This window comes from Vombatus ursinus, unplaced genomic scaffold (genome assembly GCF_900497805.2).
Source record: "Vombatus ursinus unplaced genomic scaffold, bare-nosed wombat genome assembly UNPS02014832.1, whole genome shotgun sequence".
NCBI lineage: Eukaryota > Metazoa > Chordata > Mammalia > Diprotodontia > Vombatidae > Vombatus > Vombatus ursinus.
In genome coordinates, this window is record NW_020954610.1 from 72,379,186 (window position 1) to 72,404,932 (window position 25,747).

A 25,747-nucleotide genomic window follows, 5' to 3' on the forward strand; every position below is an offset into this window, starting at 1 on the left:
ATAGTTGGGAGAACCAGGGAAGACCTTCTGCAGAAATTGGCACTTGAACTGAGTCTTAAAAGAAATTAGGAATTCCAAGAGGCAGGTTTGAGGAGAGAGAGCATTTTAGGCATGGAGACAGCCAGTCTACAGTCACAGAAATAGGAGATGGTATATCATGTGTGAAGTTTAGTAAGTAGGTTCATGTGGCTGGACTATGGAATGCATGGAGAACATACAAGAATATTGGAAAGGACTGGTTACTGGAACCTGAAGAAAACAGGGAGCCATTGGAATTTATAGAATGAAGAAGGTCGGGTGGAGGTGACATGATCAGAACTACAGGAGGAAAATCACTTTGGTGGCAGTGTTTTATAATAGCACAAATACTAATCCAAGGGGACTTTATTTAGCATGCTAATGTAAATTATGAATCCTGGAATGAGAGTATTGTAAAAGGGGATAAGATGACCAGGTTGGGGAGAAGATGATATACCTAATTGGGATACAAATGGGAGGATGTCAAGGGACATTGGTGTGAAAATTCTAAAGAGTATGTTTGTGAACAAATAGGAAAAAAGAAGGGGTTGGGGAGGGGAGGATACAGGAGAATCCAAGATGATTAGAGAGAACCCTAGAGAAAGCAGGAAAAAAAATAAATGGAATATAGATTCCTGGATTGATGGATATAGACAAAAAAAAAGTTTACATTGGTGATGAAGGTAGCAGCACTGGAAAGCATTCCAAGCAAAAGCCTAACAGGTCAGTTCCTGGGACACAAGAAGAAAATGCCTTTTATTCTTCAAAAGACTAAAAGGGCAACCCACTCAGGACTACTGAATAAAGATGGTAGATTCATCTGAGGAACCATAACCCCAAAGGTAAGAAGCCTAGTGGATAGACCTCCAAGACCAAAGGAGAATAATATTGGAGAGCACCTGCAAGGGAATGTTCTTCAGTGAAGACTGTTGCAAGCCACCTGAGACACACAAGCAGTATCAGATATAGATGCAACAGCCTGAATTTGTACTGTGAGATTCTTCAGAGTGGTAAAGTTTGCCTAAACCACTTTTGTGTGCTGCATAAGAATTTACAAGGGAGGGGGGGGGGGGGGGGAGTGATTTTACTACCACTGGAGAAACCAAGAAAAGAGGAAGGAAAGCTAGAACCTAAGGACAAAGTCTTCCATGAGAGAGATCTGTATTGATCCCCTCTAGTGTTGGAGGCAAATAGAGAACATGAGACCTAACAGAGGCTATACAATATAGGGTGGCAGACCCACAATCTTACAAACATCATGAATCTTCCTACTTAAAGGAAAATATATGATGTTAACAGAAAGTATATTAGACCTACCTGTTTCCAGAGTAAACTTTTTCCAAGTTCTCTCACACAGATAGATTTTGTTAACACTTAAGAGTGTTATCAAGGATCTCTAAGGAAGGAGATTTCAATGGTAGCCCATGGATAAAATATTTCCTATTCTAGATCTAGCCTGGATGTTATTGGAGTTTTTCCAAGTGACCATGCAAGCAATATCTTATCTTTGATATTCTACTTACTAGACCAACATGTTATCTAAGGAAATATAGAAAATTATATGAAAAACTGATACCTAGCATTGAAATATAGAAATATCCCAGTTAACCCACAAATAGAATGAAATCTTTGTAATCAGGAGCACCTAGGTTTGGTTATTATGCTGATCCACTGTCCTTTGCTTTCTGCTTTCATCTTCTAAAGAATTCAGTTCTGATGTCAAAGAGGGTTAAAAGGATTCAGCCTATAATCTAAGTTTATTCTGTGGGGTAAAACATGAAGGGAAAACTTCAAATACACATTTAAACCACTGATTCCCTTTACATCTGTTTCATTGTTTTTCAGTACCAGCTATATAACTTTTTTTCTAACCCAATTTTATTTCTAAAATACCTATTATTTCTCAGGGACTTACAAAGTGATATGCTTCCTAGGTGAGTGAAGTTTGGTGGAAAGGATTTGTTTATCTAGTTAGGATTTATTCTGTTTAACAAAAGTCATAAGACATAGCTTTAACATCAAACATTTTAATGATGTTCCTTTTGGAAGTATGTACATATTGTTCTTTGAGTCTGGTTAGCTAGGCTGAAATTTGTGGTGAGGGAAATTCTAGTTTTCTAAAATACACACTTAAAATATTAATTAATATAATTGAGCATATATGTGAAAAGGAATTCCCAAAATTTGGGAACGAAGTGGATGCCCATTAAAGAATGGCTTTGTGATCTGTGAATGCAATAGAATATTATTGCACCATAAGAAATAACTAATAGGAATTTGGAGAATGAACCGATGAAGATAGAAGAAAGCAGAACCAGGAGAACAATATACACAATGACTTCAAAAAATGTAAAGGAAAACAACCTAAAAGCAACTGAACTCTGATTAATTGTAATGAGAAATCTTGGTGCCAGGAAACAGACGATAGAACAGAGAGCTTCTCTATTGTGAGGCAGGGAATGATGGGAGAAAAATGTTGCATATGATATTAGAAATGGTAGCTTGGTCAATGGGTTTTCTTTAGTTGCTGGAGTTGGTTTTTTTTTCCTTTATTAAAGAGAGTTCAATGTAGAGGAGAAAACAGCTATTGGGAACTGACCATAAAGTTTTTTAAAATGTCAATAAAAATCTAAAAAGGAATTCCATACACTCATCTTTATATCTTGCTTGGGCCCTTATTCAACCTGGACAGATTTATTGGAAACTTTAGCCATCTAGAACATTCCAGGCCCTAACTTCCCACCTTCCAACCTCTTATTTTTGTTAAAAACCAGTTCCTTTCCCCACCTAACAAAAATGGTTCAAGACTAAATGTGAGGGCAGCTAGGTGTTGCAATGGATAGAGCACTGGCTCTGGGGTCAAGAGGAACTGAGTTCAAATACAGCCTCAGACACTTGATATTTACTAGCTGTGTGACCCTGGAAAAGTCACTTAACCCCTGATTGCCTCACAAAAAAAGATTTGGGGGGGAAAAAGACTAAATATGTCATTCGTTCTTTAGCAGGAAAAAGGGCTAGAAAATTCATTCATTAGGGCCCTATTTATTATACCTCCACAATCAATTCTAATAATTTTCTAGTTAGAACTAAGCTAATCCAATGTCATCAAATTCATTAGTGCTTGTCAGTAACTAAGAACACATTTTCATTTTCACAAGCATGTCTAAATTTTGTACATTTTGTACATAACTAAGACCCAAGCTCAGTTAAGATTTTCTGACACATTCACAGGCAAGGCATACAATTGTATTTAAGTTAACCTTCACAATAGGACTATAAAAAGAACTGTGCACACTGAATTTGCTAATTGTTCTTCCCTACCATTCCATACTTTGGAAATTAGTTGTGAGTCAGTCTTCATTTTCAACACAAACACATCAACAAAAGCATATGAATGTCATGTTAGTTATTTGTCTTACTTAAAATGACCCTCAATTCTTATGATGATCCCTTCATATACTTCTTTGAGTAGATTATGATTTCATTCCATTAGTATACCCAATTTTCTCTTTCCCCATACCGTATTTTCCTAGAAAATCCAATTTTATGTATCTAGAATTTCAAATGCCATAGAGCTTTTGTTTTCACCACATCAAATGAGCAATTTTATTCTTTAAAAATCCAATATATCTCTGCAAGCTACTAGTTTTTCTATATATTTCTCAATATCTCTTTGATCAAGCTTCCCCAACCATTCAGAAGTAATCCATGGGTAATTATAACTTCTTAGCTTCTTAGCCTAAAAGGAGCCAATTTATCACAAACTGTCATGAATTCCAATTTTAAATTATCAAGAGCCCAATTACCAACAGAAGTAAGGGATCCTTCTTTCCAATTAAAGTGATTGATTTCATAGAAGACCCAGTAGCATTTCACTTTTTAATTATGCTCACTCTGATCAAATGTGAGAAGATTCTTCCTCGTTTTATTTTCCATTCAAAGAGTGAGATACAACAAACATTAATCATATACCGATATGATGCCAGACCTGATAATGTTTTCAGCATAATTGGATAATATTTAATCTATTAAAGTGTCCTGTCCATTTTTCATGGATATCCATGGTTTCTTCTACTAATGATTACTCTAAAATATTAACAGTAGTAACATAAGGAGGGGGGAAGAATTATTGGTTACATAAAGCAATTCACCTTTTTGTAAAATCCCACAGCTTTTCAGGATGAGGGCAAAACACAATGTAATCAAATTATATTAATTTTTCTAAGAAAATGCAGAAAAACTAAGAGTCACAGGTGAAACCCAGTTCTATTTCTCACATTAGAGTTTAAGCACAGAATCATAGCACTAAAGGAATTGCTGAGAAATATACAAACCTCAATGTATAATGTTAATCAAGTATTTTTTTCCTATTCACTTCTTCTCTGTGGGCCTCAGTTTCCCTGTCCCTAGAACAAGAGGGCTGGAATAGAAATGTTAGGTTAGAATCACAGACTGCTACGCTAGAAGGAACCTTTAAGGTCATCAAATCCAACCCCTCACCAGACAGGAATTGCAACATCTTTGACCGATGGTCTAGCCTTTGCTTCTGGTGATAAAGAGCTCACTACTTAATGAGACAACCAATTCTATTGCTAGACAAATTTAATTATTAGAAAGGTCTTCCTTAATGAATCTGAATATGCCTCCCTATACCTTCCACCCAATGGTCATAGTCTTGTGGTCCTCTACAGCAGTAAAGAATATTTGATTCCTCCTTCAACATCTAGTGACAGCAAACAAGAGTTATGTCTTTTCACCTTCAGTGGTAAGTTTAGATTCAGTCTTTCTAATGTCATTTATATTCATAGGAAAGTTGGGATTTGGGTGAAGAAAAGTGAAAGAGGGTACAGTACAGAGCATTACCAATTAAATTTTTTTATTTTTCCATAATTCCAGGCCACAATACACATTTTAGCAAGAGACACACCATAAATTCCACATTCCACAACAGAATGAGAACAAAGCCATCCTCCTTAACTTTCACTAACAAAGAGACTAAGCCAAATCTGCCTCTAAAATTTTAAGTTACTATACTTACCTATGCCCTTGCAAAGAGATCATATGTGGTCAAGAGCTTTGTCTCCACCTCTTCTGTACATTTCCTATGTACCTACTTATTTACACATCATTTTCCCTATTAGAATGCAAGCTCCTTGAAGGCAAGGACTATTTTGATCGTTTGGTGTATCTCTAGTGCTTAGCATAGTGCCTGGTACATAACAAGCACTTAATAAATGCTTATTGACTGATTAATTGATATCTAGAAGTCTTTTTTCTAAAACATGGCATCCCTTGGCATTGCTAACTTGGAACAGGAGAGTCATTTTGTTTCTCTTCCTCCTCAAGTCCTGTTGGCTCTAACATTCCTTGACTCTATTGATGTGGGTGCCGTTATTTTGATGATCACATATTCAGAAGTCAGTTCTAATAAGTACACTTTTGCTGAATATCACAAGTTCATATGACTTAGAGTTGGGAGCTTACTTAGGGGACATCTTGCCCATGCCTCTCATTTTATAGATGAGGAAACTGAAGTCCAGAGAGGTACAGTTACACAAGTAGTAAGTGGCATAGCTGTGATTCAAATTATGGATCCAAGTCCAGTTTTCTTTCTACAACACCATACTAGTGGAAGGGCACACATGGAAACCCCAAGCCTCCCTGCAGCCCAAACCAAATAAGTTTAATTTGTGCCCATAATAGACTATTTACTTGCTACCTGTAGTAATTTTTTTTAAAGGCAATTGGGGTTAAGTGACTTGCCCAGGGTCACACAGCTAGTAAGTATCAAGTGTTTGGTCTGAGGCTGGATTCGAACTCAGGTCCTCCTGACTTTAGAGCCGGTGCTCTATCCACTGCACCACCTAGCTGCCCCTTACCTGTAGTAGTTTTTAATGAATGGGCAGTGGAAATGAAGGAGATATGCTTGTTTTTTTAGTGTATTCTGTCTGCTGATTTTTAATCATTGATTTTCCAATTGTTAATTTCCACTCTGTCAAACTGGTAAGAAAATACAAGCTCTCCCCAACTCTCCTAGATCTGGGGAACACAAAATATAAGACTGTTTTCTTCTTGGCAATTAGTAGGTTTCCAACATTTACCAAAAATGACTTTTGTCACTTCCCTCCCTAATACACCCCACCGATTCCTCAGGCCTCTAGGATCAGATATAAACTTCTCTTTGACAAATAAAGTCCTTTGTCACCTTGAGCCAACCTCCCTTTTCAGCCCTATTACATATCACCTCCCTTTATACGTGTTGTAGACCAGCCAAACTAGTCTGTTTGCTGTGTCTCACCAACAACATTCTATTCCCTCTCTCTTCTTACCTTTGCACATCTTGTCTCTGACACAAAGGGAGTGGAATGCCCTCCCTCCTGACTTCCAAGGAGGCCTTTCTTGTTCTCCCCAGCTATTAATGCTTTCCACACCACAAAATTACCTTGTATTTTACTTCATACATATGCTTATATATACTTATGTTATTTCCCCTGATAAAATATAAACTCCCTGAGGGCAGGATTATTTCATTTTTGGCTTTTTATCCTTAGCACGTAGCACATAGGATCTTAATGTTGATTACTAGACTGTGATAATAGGTCATCCTGGATAGAATGCTAGTCTTGGTGTCAGAAAATCCTGACATCTCCCTTACATACACACACACACACACACACACACACACACACACACACACACACACACACACACACACACACACACACACACTTACTAGCCATATGACCCTGGGCCACTCAACCTCTATCTACCTCAATTTATTCACCTGTAAAGTTGAAATGATAGTACCTATCAATATGATAAACACAGAAATGCATAGGAAGACTTCTATGAACTGATGCAAAGTGAAGTAAGCAGAGTCAAGAAGACAATATACATAGTGACTATAAAAAATGGAAAGAATAGCCACAAAAAGCAAATAAAAATGAATGTGACAAAATTACAAAGAGCAAGCTTAGCCACAAAGATGAGATGAGATGTTCCACCACCACCACCACATACACACTCCTTTGTAGAAGAAAGGGTCTGTGGGTATAGGATATTGTATAATTCAGATTTTTTAAAAATCTGAATTTTTTTTAATTTTTAAAAATTTTTAAAAATCTGAAAAATTTTTTAAAAATACTGACAGACTTTGTTAACATTTTTTCTTTTTCTTTTAAAAAATTCTTTGTTAAAAGGCTTGGCTCCCAGGGAGGAGGGCAAGACACAGGGAAATTTAGGTGATGTAAAAACAAAAGATATCAATAAAAATAAAAGTTGGTGTGATAATAAAATGTCTATAGTGACATATAAAGAAATTTGCAAACTTTAAAGTACTATATGATTGATATTTATTATTTACTGTCATCATTATTAATAGCCTCTATGGCAGTTTTGGGCAAGAATCACAAAGGATGAGAAGGCATGTAATGGTTGCAAGCTATAGTATCAAAGTAACTAGTAGAATAAGAGTTAATAAGCCCAATAATGGAATCACTTCTCAGAATTTAGCATCACAGTGTAAAGCAAGCTGAAAAGCCTTTATCCCTTTATCCCTAGAGACCAGTTCAGTACTAGACCAGCTCTGGATTTTGTGCTTGGGCCAGGCTCTAGTCTCGAGAGGTTCTATGCAGTCCCATCTACTTCCAGTCTAGAGAATCTAGAAAACCCAAGTCAGTCAAAATACATTAAAAATTGTATCTAGGATTAACTTGGGGCTGGGGATTCCAGGCCAATGAACATACAAGCATCTCAAACCGAGTATGTTCTTAGGCCTGCCATGAAACCAACCTAGACCTCATGATAACCCCAGATCACCTGCTAGGCAGCCAGGTGGAATAATGGATAGAAAGTATGAAAGGCCATTCCAAATAATTAATAGGAAAAAACGCAAATGAAAACAGCTCTGACATTTCACCTCACCTCTAGCAAATTAAAAAAGATGACAAAAGATAGAAACAGTCAATTTTGGGGAAGCTGTAGGAAGACAACCACACTAATGGGTTATTTGGGAAGGTGTGAATTGGTTCAACTCTTCTGAAGAAGAATTTAAAATTATGAAGTCATCCAAATGTTCACATACTTTGACTCAGAGATCTTACTGCTGAGCATGTACTCTAAGAAGATCAAAGACAGAAAAATTAAGCCTAATACATGTCATAATATTAATAGCAGTATTCTCTGTGGTAGCAAAAATGCAGGAAACAAAAAGGGGATTAGGGAATAACTGGATAAATGGTGGTACATGAATGTACTAAAAGATACTACAGGTTAAATCATACTAAAAGATACTACAAATTAAAAACGTGGGAAGAATTGTATGTAGTGATGAAGAGTTAAGGAAGACAATGTGCATGATGTAAATGAAAAGAACCCTAAATGTAAACGAAAAGTAATGTAAATGAAAAGAACCCTAAAATGATGCATAATCCTATGCAATTGTAATGACCAATCTTGGCCTTGGAGAAGAGATGAGGAACTAGGTTTCCTTCCTTTCCTTGGACAACCTTACCTGATGCCCCGAATTCTAGCGCCTTCCCTCTACTTGCATTTATTTTGCATATACTTACATGTATGTATTATCTCCTTGATAGGTTAATTTGTATTTATTTTGCATATACTTACATGTACATATTATCTCCCTGGTAGAACATAAGCCCTCTGAGAGCAGTTTAATTTTCATCCGTGTATCCCTACTGCCTTGCCCAGTGCCTGACCAAGAAAATGCTTATCGACTGATGGGTATAGAATAGTGTGTCAAAGTTGCTGTGTATATTGGCTTTGCTCAGCTAACAATAATAGCTAGCATTTATATAGAGTTACAACACGTGTTATTTCATTTGATCCTCGCAACAACCCTGGGAGATAAGTGCTATTATTTTGCTCCTTACACAGGTGAGAAAATTGAGGCTAAAAAATTAAGTGACTTGCCCAGGGTCACACAGCTAGCTACAGTGTAGCAGAATTTGAATCCAGGTTTTCCTGACTCTAAGTTCAACACTGTCCACTGTGCCACCTAGCTATTTTCTTTGTCACAAGGGAAGATTATCTAGGTGATAAAGACAGGAAAATTATCCAGAAATAATTATGATATAAAGCTAAAAAGGCCAATTTACCTTTATCAGACATTATGACTAGCTTTTATATAGTGCTTTAGGGTTTGCAAAAGCACTTCAGAATGTTATTTTATTGGATCCTCACAACAACCATGGGAGGTTTATGATTCCCATTTTACAGATGAACTGAGGCAAATAGAGGTTAAAAAACTTGCCCAGGATCATACAGCTAGTAAGTGTCTGAGTCTGGATTTGAACTTAGGTGTTTCTGAACTTCAGATCTTGTGTGCTGTCCACCACACCCAGATGTATAGGTATTTTATCCCTTTCTCTAACCAAAAACCATGAAAAACATCCAGTGCTCAGTAAAGCAGGAAATGAAAGACACATATAAGATGGACAAGTTTTAGTACTTTTAATGTGGTTTAATATGTTCAGTATCACATACTGGTCAATGCAGATAAAAGAATGGGAGGAGGCTTCTTCACCAACCAAATCCCCAGAAGTCAGTGCTGACCCACTAAGCAGAGAAAAGTGAACAGCTAAAGGAATAAAGATTTGTGCTATTTTAATAAAGGCTCTGGTTTGAACTTAACATGTAGGAAAAGTGTTATGGAAAATTGCAAATCCTCCTGTCTGAGAAGAGAAGCAGAAAAAAAAAAAACACAGAAAACCCCATCACACTACAACCCTTTGTTAATATACTGAATAAGGCTTCTTGCATAACAACTGTGACTATAAGCGTACATTAAAGTATTGATGTATACTACAAAGAACCGTTATTGAAATATAAATGCATAGAGAAAAATAGTATATAATCTTAAAAATAGACCTTAATAGAAACAGTATATCAGTTTGGTCTCTTTAAGAGAATATAGAGTACACAAGGGAAGACCCATGGTTTGCCCTGTGCTGTGAGTTTCTGAGTTCACAAACAGTGATCAAGTTTGGGCCTAAATAAATGGAAGCTGACCATACATGCAGCCCAGGCTACCAATCTAGAGCAGGCATCTACAAGCTATGGCCTGTGGGCCAAATCTGGCCTGCCAGCCCGTAAGCTAAAAATGGCTCTTCTATTTTAAGATAAAGTTTTATTGTATTTAAAAATGTAAAAAACCATTCTTGGCTAGCCTGCTGTACAAAAACAAAGAGAAGGCCAGATTTGGCCTGTAGTTTGCTGACTCTAGTCTAGAGCATCCTTGGCACCCCATGAAGAATCTGGTCCCTTCCCCCACTGTTGTGTGTGCCTACAGAAGCCAGGATATTCAAACAGCTGAATTAAGTACACAGTCAAATTTACATACTGAGATTTAGCAAGGAAAAAAAAGGCAACAGGGAAGGAAAAAACTAAACCTCGAATAAAACACAGGGAGTATAGCTTTAAAAATTTTACGGTACTAGTCAGAGTGAAGATGGCGGCTGTCATTGGCTTTGCAGTAACAAACTATCTTGTAACAGTTTTGTTATTTTTCAAAGAGTTACAACAGGCTTGTTTATCAGGAAAATAACTTAGTTTGTTAAGAGCTTATATCTATGTATGCCACAATTATTTTAATAGGCTACCCATTTTTAAATAGGCAGTATATAAACTGGTACCAAAGTATTCACAGCCTATGCATTTCCATAAAAGTCTTCATAAATGCAGCCAGCTTCTGAACATCCTCCATGGTGACCGCATTATACAGGGAAGCACGAATTCCTCCGACAGACCTGGAGAAACCAAAGGGAAAATGTTTGAGAGCCATACATGAGAGAAGTTTACAGAATACACTGCTTTCCATTCACCCTTTTCTGAAGGACATTTTTAAGACTGGAATCAGACTATGAAGAGATCTTTCAAGGTTATCAAGGCCAATCTTTTTACCCAATATAGGAAATGCAACATTCTTCATGGCCATCTAGCCTTCGCTTCCAGTGATGAACACCTGCTAAGTAATGAGATGGCCAGTTCCATCATGAGACAGTTCTAATTAAGGAAACATATCTCCCTATTGCTTCCATTCACTGGTCATAGATTTTGACCTCTGGAATAATAAAAATCTGCTCCCTGCTCTAATACTACCAAGTCTTCCTAAAGTCTTTTTACCCTCAGCTTATAACAACAGTTAGCTCTGCGCATGCTCAGACAGCCATTTGGTTTCATAATAATTCTGAATTTAGACTGTCTAATGCCATTAATATTTATGGAGAAGTTGGGATGGGGGGAGGGGTAAGGAGAGTACAGCACAATAGAGCATCACCAGCTAAAGTTGTTTGCTTTTTTAACAAATAATTCCAGGTTACAATATACATTTTACATGCATTTCAAAAGAAAAGACACAATGTCAATTTCATATTGCACAAGAAAATAAAAATGAGGATGATCATTTCTGTGATGATGGTTCTTTCTCACCAAGTTATATAGTTGGTACTCTTAAAAAAAAAAAAAAACAACACTAAAGGACAGGTCCCCAGCCATCCAACTCAGTTAACTTGTACTTTTTCCTGCAAAGGCTAAGCCAAATCTGCCTCAAACTTTTGAGTTGTTATACTTACCTATGCCCTTTTAAAGAGATCATGTTAAGGTCAAGAGCTTTCTCCAGAAATTTCTTCTCTAAATGCTCATCTCCCTTAGCATTACCAATACGGAAAGGGATGTTCATTTTACTTCTGCTCTGTTTCTCCACTGGGCATCTGAAAAACACTGCATTGGTTAAAGTATCTGTTCTGGAATGCGTAGATTGTTACCAACAAATTTTACCTTAAAATCCTCCTGTGTCTAAGGCATTGTTCTTGAGACATTTAACAATCTAGTTGGGGAGAGATGGCAGGAACACAAGAAAAGGTAATATGAGGAAATAGCCAATCTATCAGCCAACTAGCATTTACTAAGCACCTACTTTGTGCCAGACCCTGGGCTAAACACCAAACATAGAAGAAAACAGTCCTTGCTCTCAAAGAGGAGAAGAAAGGAGAGTAGGGGAAGAGTTCAGAAAAGGGAGAAATCACAGCGAGCTGGGTGGGGGTAGTTAGGGCAGGCCTTTTACTGAGGAGGTGATGGCATGACTTAATAAACCTTATGGAACTGAAATGAGTTTAGCAGGCTGAAGAAGGGGACACTGCATTCTAATTAGGGGTAACAAAGCATTGTGTAAGAATTAGGATCTTTCTTTCTCTCTTCATCCCTTTCTTCCTCTATTTCCTCTCCATCTTTCTTCCTCTTTGTCTCATCTACTCTTTCTTTCTCTTTCTTCTTCCTTTTTCTGCCTCTCTCTCTTCCTCTTTCTCTCCCTCCTTCCTTCCTTTCTTTCTTCTACTTATCCATAGATTTATTATTTGGTATGCTTCCATTTCCCTCTCTCCCCCAAGAAAAAAAATTACCATGTTATTTATTTTGTAAATAATTAATTTATGTATATGTTGTCTCCTCCAATAGACTGTAAGCTCTCCAGACAAGGGATTGTTTCATTTTTATCTTTGTATTTTTAGTACCAGGCACAGTGTTTGGCATACAGTAGATGCTTAATAAATGTTTGCAGCTTGATTAAGTAATATGAAGTCTTGCACTACAGTCCTAACCCAATATCTTATCAACCACACCCAGGATGGGGATAATTCTGGGTCCCTGAAGTCTATCCCAAGGAAGCACAAGCTTTGGCAGGTGCTATACAAAGCTGGAGAGGCCCTAAGCATGGGCCCATGGCTAATACCTCTCTCAGGGACCAGTCTAGCTAGGTTCGGAAGGCTGGCTGAAGGATGGGGCATTTTCAGCTCCAAAATCTCTCAAAGAACATCTAAATTAGAAAAAGGTTGGGGATTGTGCAAGCAGAAAGAGTATTATATCAGCAAATCAGACTTTCTTAAGGTATTTATGTAATACAGCAAAACATCATTATTTTGGACTCTACTAACTTAAAATCTCCAATAATTAGATCTGGGCTGAACTGAGGTTTCTCTTTGCACAATCTGTGAAGAAAGGGTGTGGGAAGTAAATGAATAATGTAAATGAGATTATAGGAAGCATGATTAATCTACTGGAGAGAACAAACTGTTTTTCAAGGCTTCAGCGTACAAAACTGTTTAAATGCAAATAATGCTAATTATCACAAATTTCATCTATTCATTATAGCAGGCCCAGTAGGGGGCACTTTTGTATAGCAGGCCCAGCAGGGGTCACTTTGTCAGCAGTTACTGTAGGTACTTAAAAGTAATAAAGCTCCATTTCTTTAAGAATATTCTGTAATTTCTGTATTTCAGCGTTTCATCTAAGAAAGGTCCCATGGTGAAGCAGAATGGGGCCCATTCTGTCTAGCCAGCTGCAAACTAGGTCACGCCTTACATCCCATCTACCCACCCAGCTGTCCACTTGGGTCATCTTGCCATGTGCCCTGCAGGAGATAGGGTCTCACTCCTAAACTCCTTTTCTACTTCTTGCTCTGTGCACAGTAATTAAATCAATACTATCCTTGCTTTGACTGACTACCCTTTGGATCTACTCACCATTCTTATGACTCCACTGACCATGATTCCCTTCCCTGGTGACCATTCCCCTACACAACACAGATGTGGATGCACAGGGAACTCCCTAACCAATTTAGAATATTAAGAGAAATGTAGAGATGATGGGAGCAAGGCCAGGTAAGAGAGAATTAATATGACTGTGGCATGGACCACATAAAAATACTGTCAGCAATGCAGAAAGACAAAATAAGCCAAAGCTTATTTTAGAAAGCGAAAGACAACAAAAATATTCATTGTTTTGGTTTTTGCTTTTAAGCTAGATTGGGAAGAAAAAGGAGGTTCGAGAAAGGGATAGGAACTCTGCTTGGGATGGATGGAACAATGATAACTGACAACAGGAAGACAGCAGAGGTGTTTAATTTTGTTTCTATTTTCTCTGTGGAGGAGAATGACCTTTACATTAGAAGTAACAGAGCAAAATTGACTAATATGGAACTGATAGCTGTAGTTAGAAATAAGAAAGCTTTCCATGAATCCCGGTCCCCTGACCTAGATAAAACTACATCTTCTGGCCCTATAAGAACTGGCCGGTGTGATCACTGAGCCATCACTGGGAAGATTTAAAAGATCATGGAAAAGAAGAGAGATACCATGAGGCAAGAGAAGGGCAGTGTTCTTGGGCCCTTCCTGCTAAAGTATGAAACTTCTCTGCTTTATCTGAATTCATGACCAGGTGTGCAAGGGATTAAGGACTTGGCAGGCAAGACAGGAAATCTCTCTTAGAGAAATCTGATGTATCGCCATAAAATTTTGCGAATGCAGATACTCGAGCATTATTAGCGAGGGGCAAGTAGTAACAGAATCTGAACGGTATTCTCCCATCTAAAAACTACCATGCTTGGCTGGAGGGTGCTCAATGGATATGGAGGAACCTTACTGACAACCAGCAATTCTTGCCTAAGGGAAAAAAATCGCAGTTGGCTCTTGGGTTCTGATTTTGAAAATAATGAGCAACTGAGAATATTTTCCAAGGATACTATAGAGATAAAAGAAAGAACAACTAAAAAGCTCTTTTCTAGGAGGACAAAACCTAGATGTATCATGCAGTCATTCATTTACTTATTTATTTTTAAGCAGAAGAACATTCCATTTTATTTGAAGTCTCTACTAGGTGGGATTCATTAAAATTAAACTGCAAATAAAAGCAGTGGAAGGGAAGTTCCCATTAAAAGTTATACTCTCCCCTAGAGGCACATACATAATTCCTATGAAAGTTAATAGGAGTCAAGCATACCCCTTTAAGGCAGACTAGATAATAAAAGGGAATAACCAAATACCTTGTAATGGGCTTTGGATCTGAATTGCTGTCCCTTCTTTTCCATGAGATGCTTGGTTATTTCATAGCTGACATTTAAATTAAAAACACCACAGCTACGCTGTTTAGACATTCTACTGCTGGGAAAATGCAATGTGCTGGTGGTTCCGGTCTTGATGTTTAGCAATTAAATGCACATCTTATTTGGAAAAAAGAACAGCTACCATGTGGAAAATTGGTGTTTAAGGCTTCTCCCCACCTCCCCAAAAAAAATCACTCTTTCTACGCAGTACTTATGGCACAATAGATAAAAATCACTGACCTTGGAGTCAGGAAGACCTGGGTTCAAATCCTACCTCAGACACATACTAGCAGTATGACCTGGGGAAGATACTTAACTGCTCTCTGCCTCAGTTTCCCCTTCTGTAAAAATGGGAATAATAGCATGTACTTTATAGAGTGGTTACGAGGACTGAACCAGATAACATATGTAAAAGGGCTTTGCAAATCTTAAAACATTATTTAAATCTTAGCTATTATAAAGGAACATAAGAGTCTATTAGACATCTTTCAAGTAATCCTGCTGCTGGCCAACTTTGTGACTTTGGAAAAGTCACTTCACTTGTCGAGGCCTCAGTTTCCCCATCTGCAAAATGTAGGAGGTGGATTAGATGATCCTTAAGCCCTGTTCTAGTAACAAGGGTCTACCAGGTTTCTATGAAAATGAAAACCTGAAGTTCATATAATGCTGGAAGGAATTTTAAAAGCCCACTTAGCTGTCATCTCAGAGAGGAGGGAAATGCCAAAGACTAAAAACAATAAATTCAGCCTTGAAGTTTTAGTCTTCAGAAATGAATTCACTAAGGTTCAGGTCCTCTATAACTTACTTTACGATGGCTAGGAGGTACAGTGCATGGAGTGCTGGACTAGGAACAAGAGTTTAAATGTGGCCTCACAAACTTACTAAATGTGTGACCCTGGGCAAGTCACCTAACTCCTCTCAGCCTCAGTTTCCTCATCTGCAGAATGGAGAAAATAAATCAGTACCCACCTCTCAGAGTTGTTGTGAGGATCAAATGAGACAGCCCATGGAAATCACTTTGTAAACCTGCAAATGCTATATAAATGCATTTTTTGTTTGTTTAGTTGTTTTCACTTACGACTGACTCTTTGTGATCCCATTTGGAGTTTTCTTGGCAAAGATATTAGAGTGGTTTGCCATTTCCTTCTCTAGCTCATTTTACAGATGAGGAACTGGGAATGGGCAATGCTGCATATGCTCTCATAATGGATTGCGTTTTTTTTAACCCCCAACAGTTTTGCTTTTTTACAAGGGTGGGCTCAGTCAGAGACGAGGTATTTAGGGAAATTACGGGGGCACAACAAAGCAAAAAACAGAAAGCACCAATAAAACTTTTTTTTTAATTTAATTGGTGGGACAGCTAGGTGATACAGAGGATAGAGCAACAACCCTACAGTCAGGAGGACCTGAGTTCAAATTCGACCTCAGACACATAATACTTACTAGCTGTGTGACCCTGGGCAAGTCACTTAACCTCATTGCCTAGCCAAAAAAAAAAAATTTGTTGGCCACATACACTGAAAGAAGATGGGATCTGAGGTGGGTTACAAAGGGCCCCAGTGTGAAAAAACAAGGTTACCACTTGCTACCGTACATTCTAGTCTAACAATGGGACTGTAACTCCACCCAAGTATCACAATGAACCAGAATCATTGCATGAAGTCAACCCAGTGCTTCTAAAGGATGCATCAATATTAGGGGTTATGGCAGGTCCTATATAGCTGGAAAGGCTTAGGACATGGGCCAGGAAAAGAACTGTTGTCCCCACCAACCTGGCTAAATTCACAGAGGCTGGCTTCTAGAGAGTGAATTTTCCTGGTAACAATTATGATGATGAAGATAAGTAGCTAGTATTTATATAGCACTTTAAGGTTTGCAAAGCATTTTACAAATATTATCTCATTTGATCCTCACGCCCCTGGGAGGTAGATGCTATTAACCCTATTTTACAAATGAGCAAACAGAGGCATATTGAGGTTAAGTGACTTGCTAGTGTGACCTTAGGCTAGTAAGCATCTGAGGCAAGATTTGAACTCAGGCTTTCCCGACTCCAAGTCCAGCTCTGTTCACTATGCCACCTAGTTGCTGCTAATAATGATAATAATAATAGTTAGCATTTATATGGCACTTCAAGGTGTATAAAGTGCTTTATACATATTTATATTTATATCTTATTTTATCCCAATGACAACCCTGGGAGGTAGGTGCTATAGTAACTCATGGAATCATGGACTAAGAGGTGTCTATATTCATAGGAAATTAAATCAGTGATCTCTTGAAGTTCTGAAAAAGATGGCTCTTCCAGCCACCCCCATGTTGTGTACTGTCTTCCATGCTGACGTACGTGTAAAAATATTTCTGGACTAATGTCTTAACCATTAGCCACTATAGATATGCCCTAGAGACAGGAAGAAAATAGTATGCTCTGCTTTAGAGAACTGGAAACCAGCCTGCTCTCTGGGCAGGACCCCCAATAAACCTAGACCCAATCTACACACAGACCCGCATCACACAGACCCAATCTCCCATATTCTGAGATTAAGAAATTAGGGATTCTAAGATTAATTCCCAAATTAGGGAAACTAGAAAAATCATACAATAGTAGAAACTAACCACTCAGGGTTTCTTTGGATTTAGTAAGACAGTATTTCCTGAATTGTTGTTATTTTCCTATAGCCTTTGAGCTTTAAAATTGGGCAGTCATGGAAACTGGTGCACTGTTGGTGAAGCTATGAATTAGTCCAATCATCCTGGAACTATGCCATAAAAGTCAACTAGCAATACTGAGCCTGTACTCCAAAAAGACCAGAAAGACAAAAGGACCCATATGTACAAAAACATTTATAACAGCTCTCTTTGTAGTAGCAAAGACCTGGAGAGCTAACAGGATGTCCATCAATTTAGAGTGGCTAAACAAATTACAGTACATGTATATAACAGAATACTATTGCACCATGAAAAATGATATAAGCCTAGGAAGATCTGTATGAGCTGATGCAGAGTATGGCGAGCAGAACCAGGAGAACCTTGGAACAACACTGGAATTAACTTTGGAAGATTTAAGAACCCTGATCAATGTAAGACCAATCAGGACTCCAGAGGATTTATGAGGAAAGATGCTACCTACTTCTTGACAAAGATATGATGGATTCAAGGGGCAAAATTAGATATATTTTTAGATTGGAGTGGGAAAGTTTGACAGCCATCATAAAAATTCTAAACATAGACCCTACTTGATACTGTTTCTTCCTCTGTAAAGACCAAAACAGAAGACTTGGGACTTATGTGTGTTTACTAGCTGTATGACCTTGCGCATTCTCTGAAGAGCTCCAAACCTCAGTTTCCTCATCTGGAAAATGAGAGGACTGGATGTGATGACCTCTGCGGTCACTTCCAGCTTAAAATCTGTGATCCTATGACCCCACTAAAGGGAATAGTTTGACTCAGACACTGTCCTTTAGGTGTGTGACCATCAAAAACAGAAGAAAAAAAAGCCCTTAATATGGCAGTAGCACAAAGGTGGACAGATCTTTGTACTTTAGGTAGGGCTTCTTCTCTTGGCTTCCATAAGTTCTTTTTTACTCACTTCAGTAACTTTTCCTGCTCAAGCTCTCAATGTACTTTCCTAACTAGCTTGTACTGGTATGTTTGCATCTCATAAAACTCCCAAGAGCTAATGCCAAGGAGTTCCATTCATCTCTGAATAACGTGCTTAAACTCCCTGAAATATCTATGTAAGATCAGTAGGAGGTAGGTGCAAAGAGAAGGCAGCATCCCAGGGGAACTTATAGCTGAAAAGGCAGTAGAATTACAGGATTCGTGGTGCTTCAAGAAGGTGAGAATCAGAAAATAGGAAATTTGGCACTCAGCATTGCTCTAATGGCTTGGGACCATTTTGGACTATTTGAACGAGACAGTGAGAGGAACTCATGGGAATCACGCACTTGAGTGCACATCATTCCCTCCTGCTAACGACGGCCAAGTTCACTGGGAAATCAACAAATAATGGCCTAACTGGAAATCCTTTTCCTCAATGAAGCCCCCCCCCCAGAATTATATAAGAAAATATATGGAAAAACTGTCAAGGGGTACATGGTGAGTACATCCATTCTAAGTGAAGAACGCCTCAAGAAGCAAAAAGAGGCAACAGAATGAATCCTGAGGTCAAATAATGTGAAAATTAGAAATGATCTGAGGAGTCATTTAGTTCAAGCCCCCGCCAGAAACATGAATCCTCTTGAAAATATCACCAAGAAATGGTCATCATCAAAAAATAAAAATAAAAAAAAAAAAGAAATGGTCCTCTAACCCCAACTTGAACGCTATCAGTAATAGGGAATTCACTACCTACCAAGACAGTCAAGTCCATTTTGGACTACTCTGACAGTTAAGCTCTTTCTTCTACTGAGTTGACATCATTCTTCCTTTCTAGTTCCACTTCTACCCTTCAGATATATGAAGAATAAGGCTAATTCCTTCTTCATATGACAACCCTTTAAACATTTGAAGACAGCGGTGACACAACCCTTACCAAGTCTCCTCTTCTGGGGGATAAACATCTGCAGTTCCTTCAAATGACTTCTGAACATAAGATGGCCCCTTGTCCCCCTTTTTTTGCAGAGGAGGGAGACTATGGGTGTAGGATACTACATATACATGTGTGTATGTGTATAAATTATATTTGTGTATATATATATGTATATATACATACATTCTCTATATAACCTAACTATATGTATACTATATATTTCACTAAATATTGTATGTCTCATGTGTATACATATAGAACATATATAGTGGAAAAAGTCTGACATTTATATGTGTGTCAGACTTTTGCACTGTTTTTTATTTTGCCAAGTATCTTCTGGCTTAATTTTTTGTTTTAAGAGATTTTCTCTTGGATAGCAAAGGAGGAGAAATCTCTCGGGAATTATAGGTGATGCAAAAACAAGAGATATCAATAATTTTTAAAAACCGATTCCAGAGAGAAGGCTTCAAAATATAACATTAGTACAACTGTAATTTAGGTTTGGGAAATAGACCCTTCACACTGCTCCTGCTATGTTCTGGGTTCTGGTCCCATAATCCTGGCCAAGAGACTGGCACAGGTGCAGAGGAATTATTGTGAAGACAAAATGGAAGATCTGGTACTCAGAATATCCTGGTGCAGGGCCCTGTTGGCTGGAAAAAAAAATCAGGATGGAGCATAGACTCTCTTTCCTAAACAAAAAAAATCAACAGCAAGAAGGGGTGTTGATTGCGCCTACAATAACTTATCTTATCCAAAAGTCTGATTTTCAACCTCTGGGTTAAAGCACATTTTGTCCATCCCTCTCTTAGGGGCTAGATCACCTGTATTGTCTTCTAGACAGGAGTAAAAGAGAAAATTTCAGAACAGCTCTCAGTAGATGCAAGGAAAACACTGAGGAGTTGCCAGGAAGTTAAGCACTGGTCATTTTAAGGTGACATCAACAACTGCAATCTGTTTTTATCAGAAGAAAAATTTTGCAAGAATATATTGAGTATATATTGGCATAGGAGATTGAGTGGTGAATTTGCATTCAGAAAGATCCAGGTCTGAAATCCTACCTTGTACTTATTGATTGTGTAACCCTGGGCAAGTCACTTAACTTCTGAATCTGTTTCTTCATTTGTAAAATGGCAATAATGACGCCCTCAGCACTAATATCACAGAGTTGCTATGATGCCACAATGAGATAAAGGACGTAAAACGCTTTACTAACTTTAAAGTAATATACAAATGTCAACTGTTATTTATTATTAATGTTATAAATAAAAATTCTTGGGGCAGGAATGCTTAGAAATTGAAAAGAGGTGCTTATAGTTTATTCTATATGAGATGAAATGAACCCTAGGATAACACTATTTATAGGTACAGAAACCTCAAGGGGAGGGGATGTCCTAAGGGAACAAAGATCTCAGGAGACTGTCTCATGTCCTGAACTTGAATTGACAAATGTCTACCAGAGAAAGAATGTCGGGGCAGCGAGGTGGTGCAGTGGATGGAGTACCGGCCCTGGAGTCAGGAGGACTTGAGTTCAAATCCGGCCTCAGACACGATACTCACTGGCTGTGTGACCCTGGGCAAGTCACTTCACCCCAATTGCCTCACAAATGAGAGAGAGAGAAAGAATGTCCTAGCTGCAGTCTAACTGTTAAAGTGTATAATGGAAAAAAGGATGCTCAGATGTTCCCCTCCCTTTTAGCTTTAGCTATTCTTTTTAAATCTCATTTTTTTCTACCTTTTCCCAAGATGTCTGCCTTTTCCCAGAATCATTCCCTAGTCCATTTGCATAGAGTCACTATAGTGAACTAAAGAGAGAGGCTGGAAAAGAGTAGCATAGGAGGACCAAGGATGGATGGGTTAATGAGATCACAGATCCATCTGAATACAATCATGGCAAAGAGGATACTCTATACAACAACAATGATGACTGCATAATAAAAATAAAATTGGTATCTATGACTCTAGTTTCAGAACCTCTGTCTTAGAGGGAAAAATTAAGTTTGTTTTTGTTTTTTTGTTTTCTCCAAGGACACATCCTTGGTGGTGAGAGGCATCCTGTATTCTCAGCTGTATCACAAGCTTGACTTCCTTTGTGTTTGTTACACCTTTTCATCTTACCCTTTTTCCTCTATCTTAACTTTTTCCCATGCCCTTCTCTCCAAACCAACTTTTCCTGTTTCTTCCCTCTTCTTAGTCCTACTTTATGCAAGATGTCTTGTCTACTTGGCCATTACAAAGAGGCCAGGCAGATGGCCAAAGTTTTGTTATCTCTTCAGGTAAATGTTGTTGACAGGCTTTCCACTCCCATTACTATCCCCTTTGCAAATGGAAACCCACAAGTAGTTCTGTGATGGTTTTCTTTAAGATTAAGGTGCTTTTCCTCTTACAACATAATTGATTATATGAACTTAGGGCAAGAAGAGCAGCTTTGGCACACATTATTCCTGCCCATCTTCCCTTCCCACAAAAGAAAATGGTTTCAGAATGCATCACTGTTTTTAATTTGATTTGATTTAATTTGATTAATTGCTAAATTCACCTTCATTTCTCTGTTTACACATGAGATGCCAACAGCCCAGAAACATTCCAGTAGTAGGAGATGCCAAACTCAGATTAAAAATCTGCTGTAGATAATCTATAAAATCCTAACATAATGGAAAGAGCACTGGTATTGGCCTCAGAATTTCTGGTTCTGATTCTTACTAGTCATGGAAGCCTGGATATGCTCCTTAACCTCTCTGGCCTTCAGCTTCCTCAAATTCAAAGGAGGAATAATTATGTTTGAATCAACTGTCTTATGGCATTGTTATGCTAAAAGTGCTTTGTAAATCTTAAAGTGTCATAGAATTTTATGATATTGTTATTACAAACTGGAGAGTCCATGCATGAATAAATCATAATGGTATATTAAACAGAAAGTTGGTAAACTAACTTTATGGCTTCAAGCACCATAAATAAATCAACATCATCACTGTCATCCAAAGATAATTAAGTAGATGCCCAGATTCTTGAGTACACATCCTATAGTGAACTAAAGAGAGGGCTTGGAAAAGAGTAGCATGGGAGGGCCAAGAATGGATGGGTTATGATCTAACTCATATTAATGAGATCACAGATCCATTTGAGAAAAATAATGGCTAAGAAGATACTCTATACAACAACAGTGACAACTGCATAATAAAAACAAAATTGATGTCTATTTTTCCCAGTCCCAATCTTTTTATCCCTCAGGCTACCAAGGCACCATCTAGGGCAACTGAGAAGGAAAATTGACAAGGCTTCCAACGTCAAGCTAGGAATAAGCCTTCTGGTAAGATGGAAAACCACCAGGCCTTGCAAACTACCTTGCCACCTCATCCTAAGGTCTTTTGGACCTTACCATCTGCCCTGTTGGTATGCCCTTCTACCCACAGGGCACTGCCATCTTACTGGTTGATGTACCCTAAAGACCCCTGGGCATTGCCATGATATTGGCCCAGATATTGACCCCCTGCCACTTTTTTATGCATTATCTCCTAATTAAAGAATGAGCCCCTTGGGAGTATAATTGATCTCACTTTTTCCATTTGTATCCCAAGTGCTTAGAACACAGTTCTTGACACATAGTAAGCCCTCAATAAATACTTCTTCATTTGTTTATTCATTCAGTATTACTTCAAGCCCTTGAAAGCAGTGTGGCATTAGTGATGAGGGGAAGAGAAAGCTCTATTAAAAATGCCCTTTAATCCAATACAGCTATAGTAGTTTGTGATACCAGAAAAAAATGCATTTGCTGGTTATGTTAACAAGAATCTGTTCTCTGATTACTTTTGCTTGCTGGCAATGGAACACAAGAAAATGTGTTAAAATGACAAGTAGATGTTCAAACACCATTATCAATTTAACTTAAATAATCTTCCTTTCAAAAAAATTTAGTGACATTTTAGTCTTAAATAGGTGATGTTTCCTGTCCGATGCTATGGATGAAGGAAATGTGGGCACATTAGCTTCATTCCCATTATAGTATAATAAGAAACTGCTCTTGTTTCAAATTTAAAGCCCTTTGTGACCTGGCTTCAGCTTATCCTTACCTTTTCAGGTTCGTTCCTCATTAATCCCCTCCAGGTAATCTATGTGCAGCCAAAATTGGCCTAGTTTGTCCTCGAGCAGAACATTTTCTTCTGAGCCTTAGTATTAGCTGCCTGTACCCTAAACCTGGGATGTGCCCCCTCTCCTCTCCTTGGTTTTGCCACAGCATCTTATAAGATCATGGCCACCAACACATAAAAACAAGCCTCTGGGGGCTGGGAACATTTCACAGAATCCAGTCAAGGCCATAAGAGATAAATGTCCTAATCTCTATTTGAACAAGTCCAAAGTCAGTCCTGGGCTGGACTGAATCAGAGTCTCTCCCATTTCTCTTTCTTCCTCCCTCAAACTATTAACCAATTACAATGTTCACAAAACATGGATTTTGTCTTGGATGTAACATATGAACACCTTACTTCCCCATCACTCACTTCCTTAGAATCCCTAGGAAGTTGAGGAAAATTGGTAACACACTACACCAGTAATATATACTAGAGATGGGAGCTTTCCTATACAAAAGAGGAAAGCTAAGATGCCATTTTTGGAACTTCTGCCTTCCTCTCTCCCCTTCCACCTTCCTTCCCATAGGTTGGTTTGATACAAATGTGGAGATTGATAGTACCCCTATCTCCTACATAGATGGCAGTGAGAGGGCAGCTAGGTAGCTCAGTGAATACAGCACTGGACCCGGAGTCAGGAAGACCTGAGTTCAGATCTGGCCTCAGACATTCGCTAGCTCTGTGACCCAGGGCAATCACTTAACCTCTATTTGCTTTAATCCACTGGAGAAGGAAATAACAAATCACTTCAGTATCTTTGCCAAGAAAACCCCATACCAGGTCACTAAGAGTCGGACATAACTTAACAACAACAATTGTCTCCAGCCATCCTGGTGCAGGGCCCTGTTGGCTGAAAAAAAAAAATCATTCAATAAATCTCATTTGAATAGATAAGTTTTATATATGGGTTCCTTCTCCCCTTTTCTTTTCCTACTATGAATGCTGATTTACCACAAAATCACTTATTTGCAGAAGTATTTTCTGCCAAACATAGGAATTATGATAAGTAGGAGAATTTAATGAATTCTTTTCATTTTAAGGGAAAAAAATCCTATGAACACAGAAAAATAGCACAAATTCTAATGCTCACCTCTGGTAGAAATTACAGAACTTCAAGTGGTGATAGAGCTAAACAACTTGACAAGGGTGATTTTCTAACATCTCAGAAAATCTAGGAGGAAACTGATTAATCCTTTTCTCCCCAGAGGATTGTGGGCACTCAATTAAAAAATGCTTGTCATTAATGATATTAATGCCAGTGATGACATTAACGTCAAATGAATGATGTGGTATTACACACATATACTTTCAAATGAACAAGGGACACAAAAACACAAAAACACAAAACAAGATCATATCAACTTACACATAGAATCCTTGCGATTCATCAATGATATCATAAATCATTTGTGATTTGATTAGGCTAAGTTTCTCCATAGCCTTGGCACCACCATTGTTCTTAATCCATTCCAGGACCAAGCCCATGATGTAGATGCTGAAATAAAGACAAAAGAAGCTATTTAGTTTAGCTCTGGCAAGCAAAAAAGGACACATGCAGGTGGCATAGTAGGAATCCCTAATAAGGCTTAAAGATATATATTTACTTTCCACTGCTTCAAAGTCCTGAAAATTACTACTACTACTACTACTACTACTGCTACAACAACTACAACTACTGCTACCATTACCACCAACATTACTACTACTACTACCACTACCACCACCACCACTAATAATCATCACCATCATCATCATCATCATCATCATCATCATCATCATCATCATCATCATCATCATCATCATTTGAGCCTTATAGGGTTCAAAGCTTTAGCCCTTTCTTTGCCACAACCTCATAGTAGACAGCACAAATACCATTGTCTTGAGTTTACAGATACAAAAACTGAGGCTTGCCAATGGTTACCCATCTAGGAGCCAGGATTCACACCCAGGTCTCTTGACTTTATAAGTCATTTCTGGGCCTTCTGGAACCTAGTAGAGAAGGGAGGTGTATAGAATAATAAATAAAAGCAACAGTATTTCAAACATTTACCCAAGTGCTAGTTGAAGGACCTACTCTAATCTTGCAAAGCCTTTTTTTTTTTTAAAGAAAGAGAGAGGTGGCAGACTTCCACTTTGCAGTTTGTCCTTAAAGACAGAGAAAACCCAGTTGCTTTAGGGAGA

At 38.1% G+C, this 25,747-nt stretch overlaps 1 protein-coding gene across 1 annotated transcript in view; it reads right to left on the reverse strand.

Annotated features, from left to right (window-relative positions):
* Nucleotides 1-9,465: 9,465 nt before the first annotated feature.
* The window catches only part of LOC114026082 (phosphoserine aminotransferase), a 38,743-nt gene continuing 22,461 nt past the window's right edge, over nt 9,466-25,747 (reverse strand). The window contains exons 7-9 of the mRNA XM_027839702.1: nt 24,933-25,061; nt 11,610-11,747; nt 9,466-10,784 (exon numbers count right to left, since the gene is read on the reverse strand). Of these exons, the coding sequence (XP_027695503.1) occupies nt 10,679-10,784; nt 11,610-11,747; nt 24,933-25,061 (373 nt within the window). The 3' untranslated portion in view covers nt 9,466-10,678. The remainder of the gene's footprint in view (nt 10,785-11,609; nt 11,748-24,932; nt 25,062-25,747) is intronic.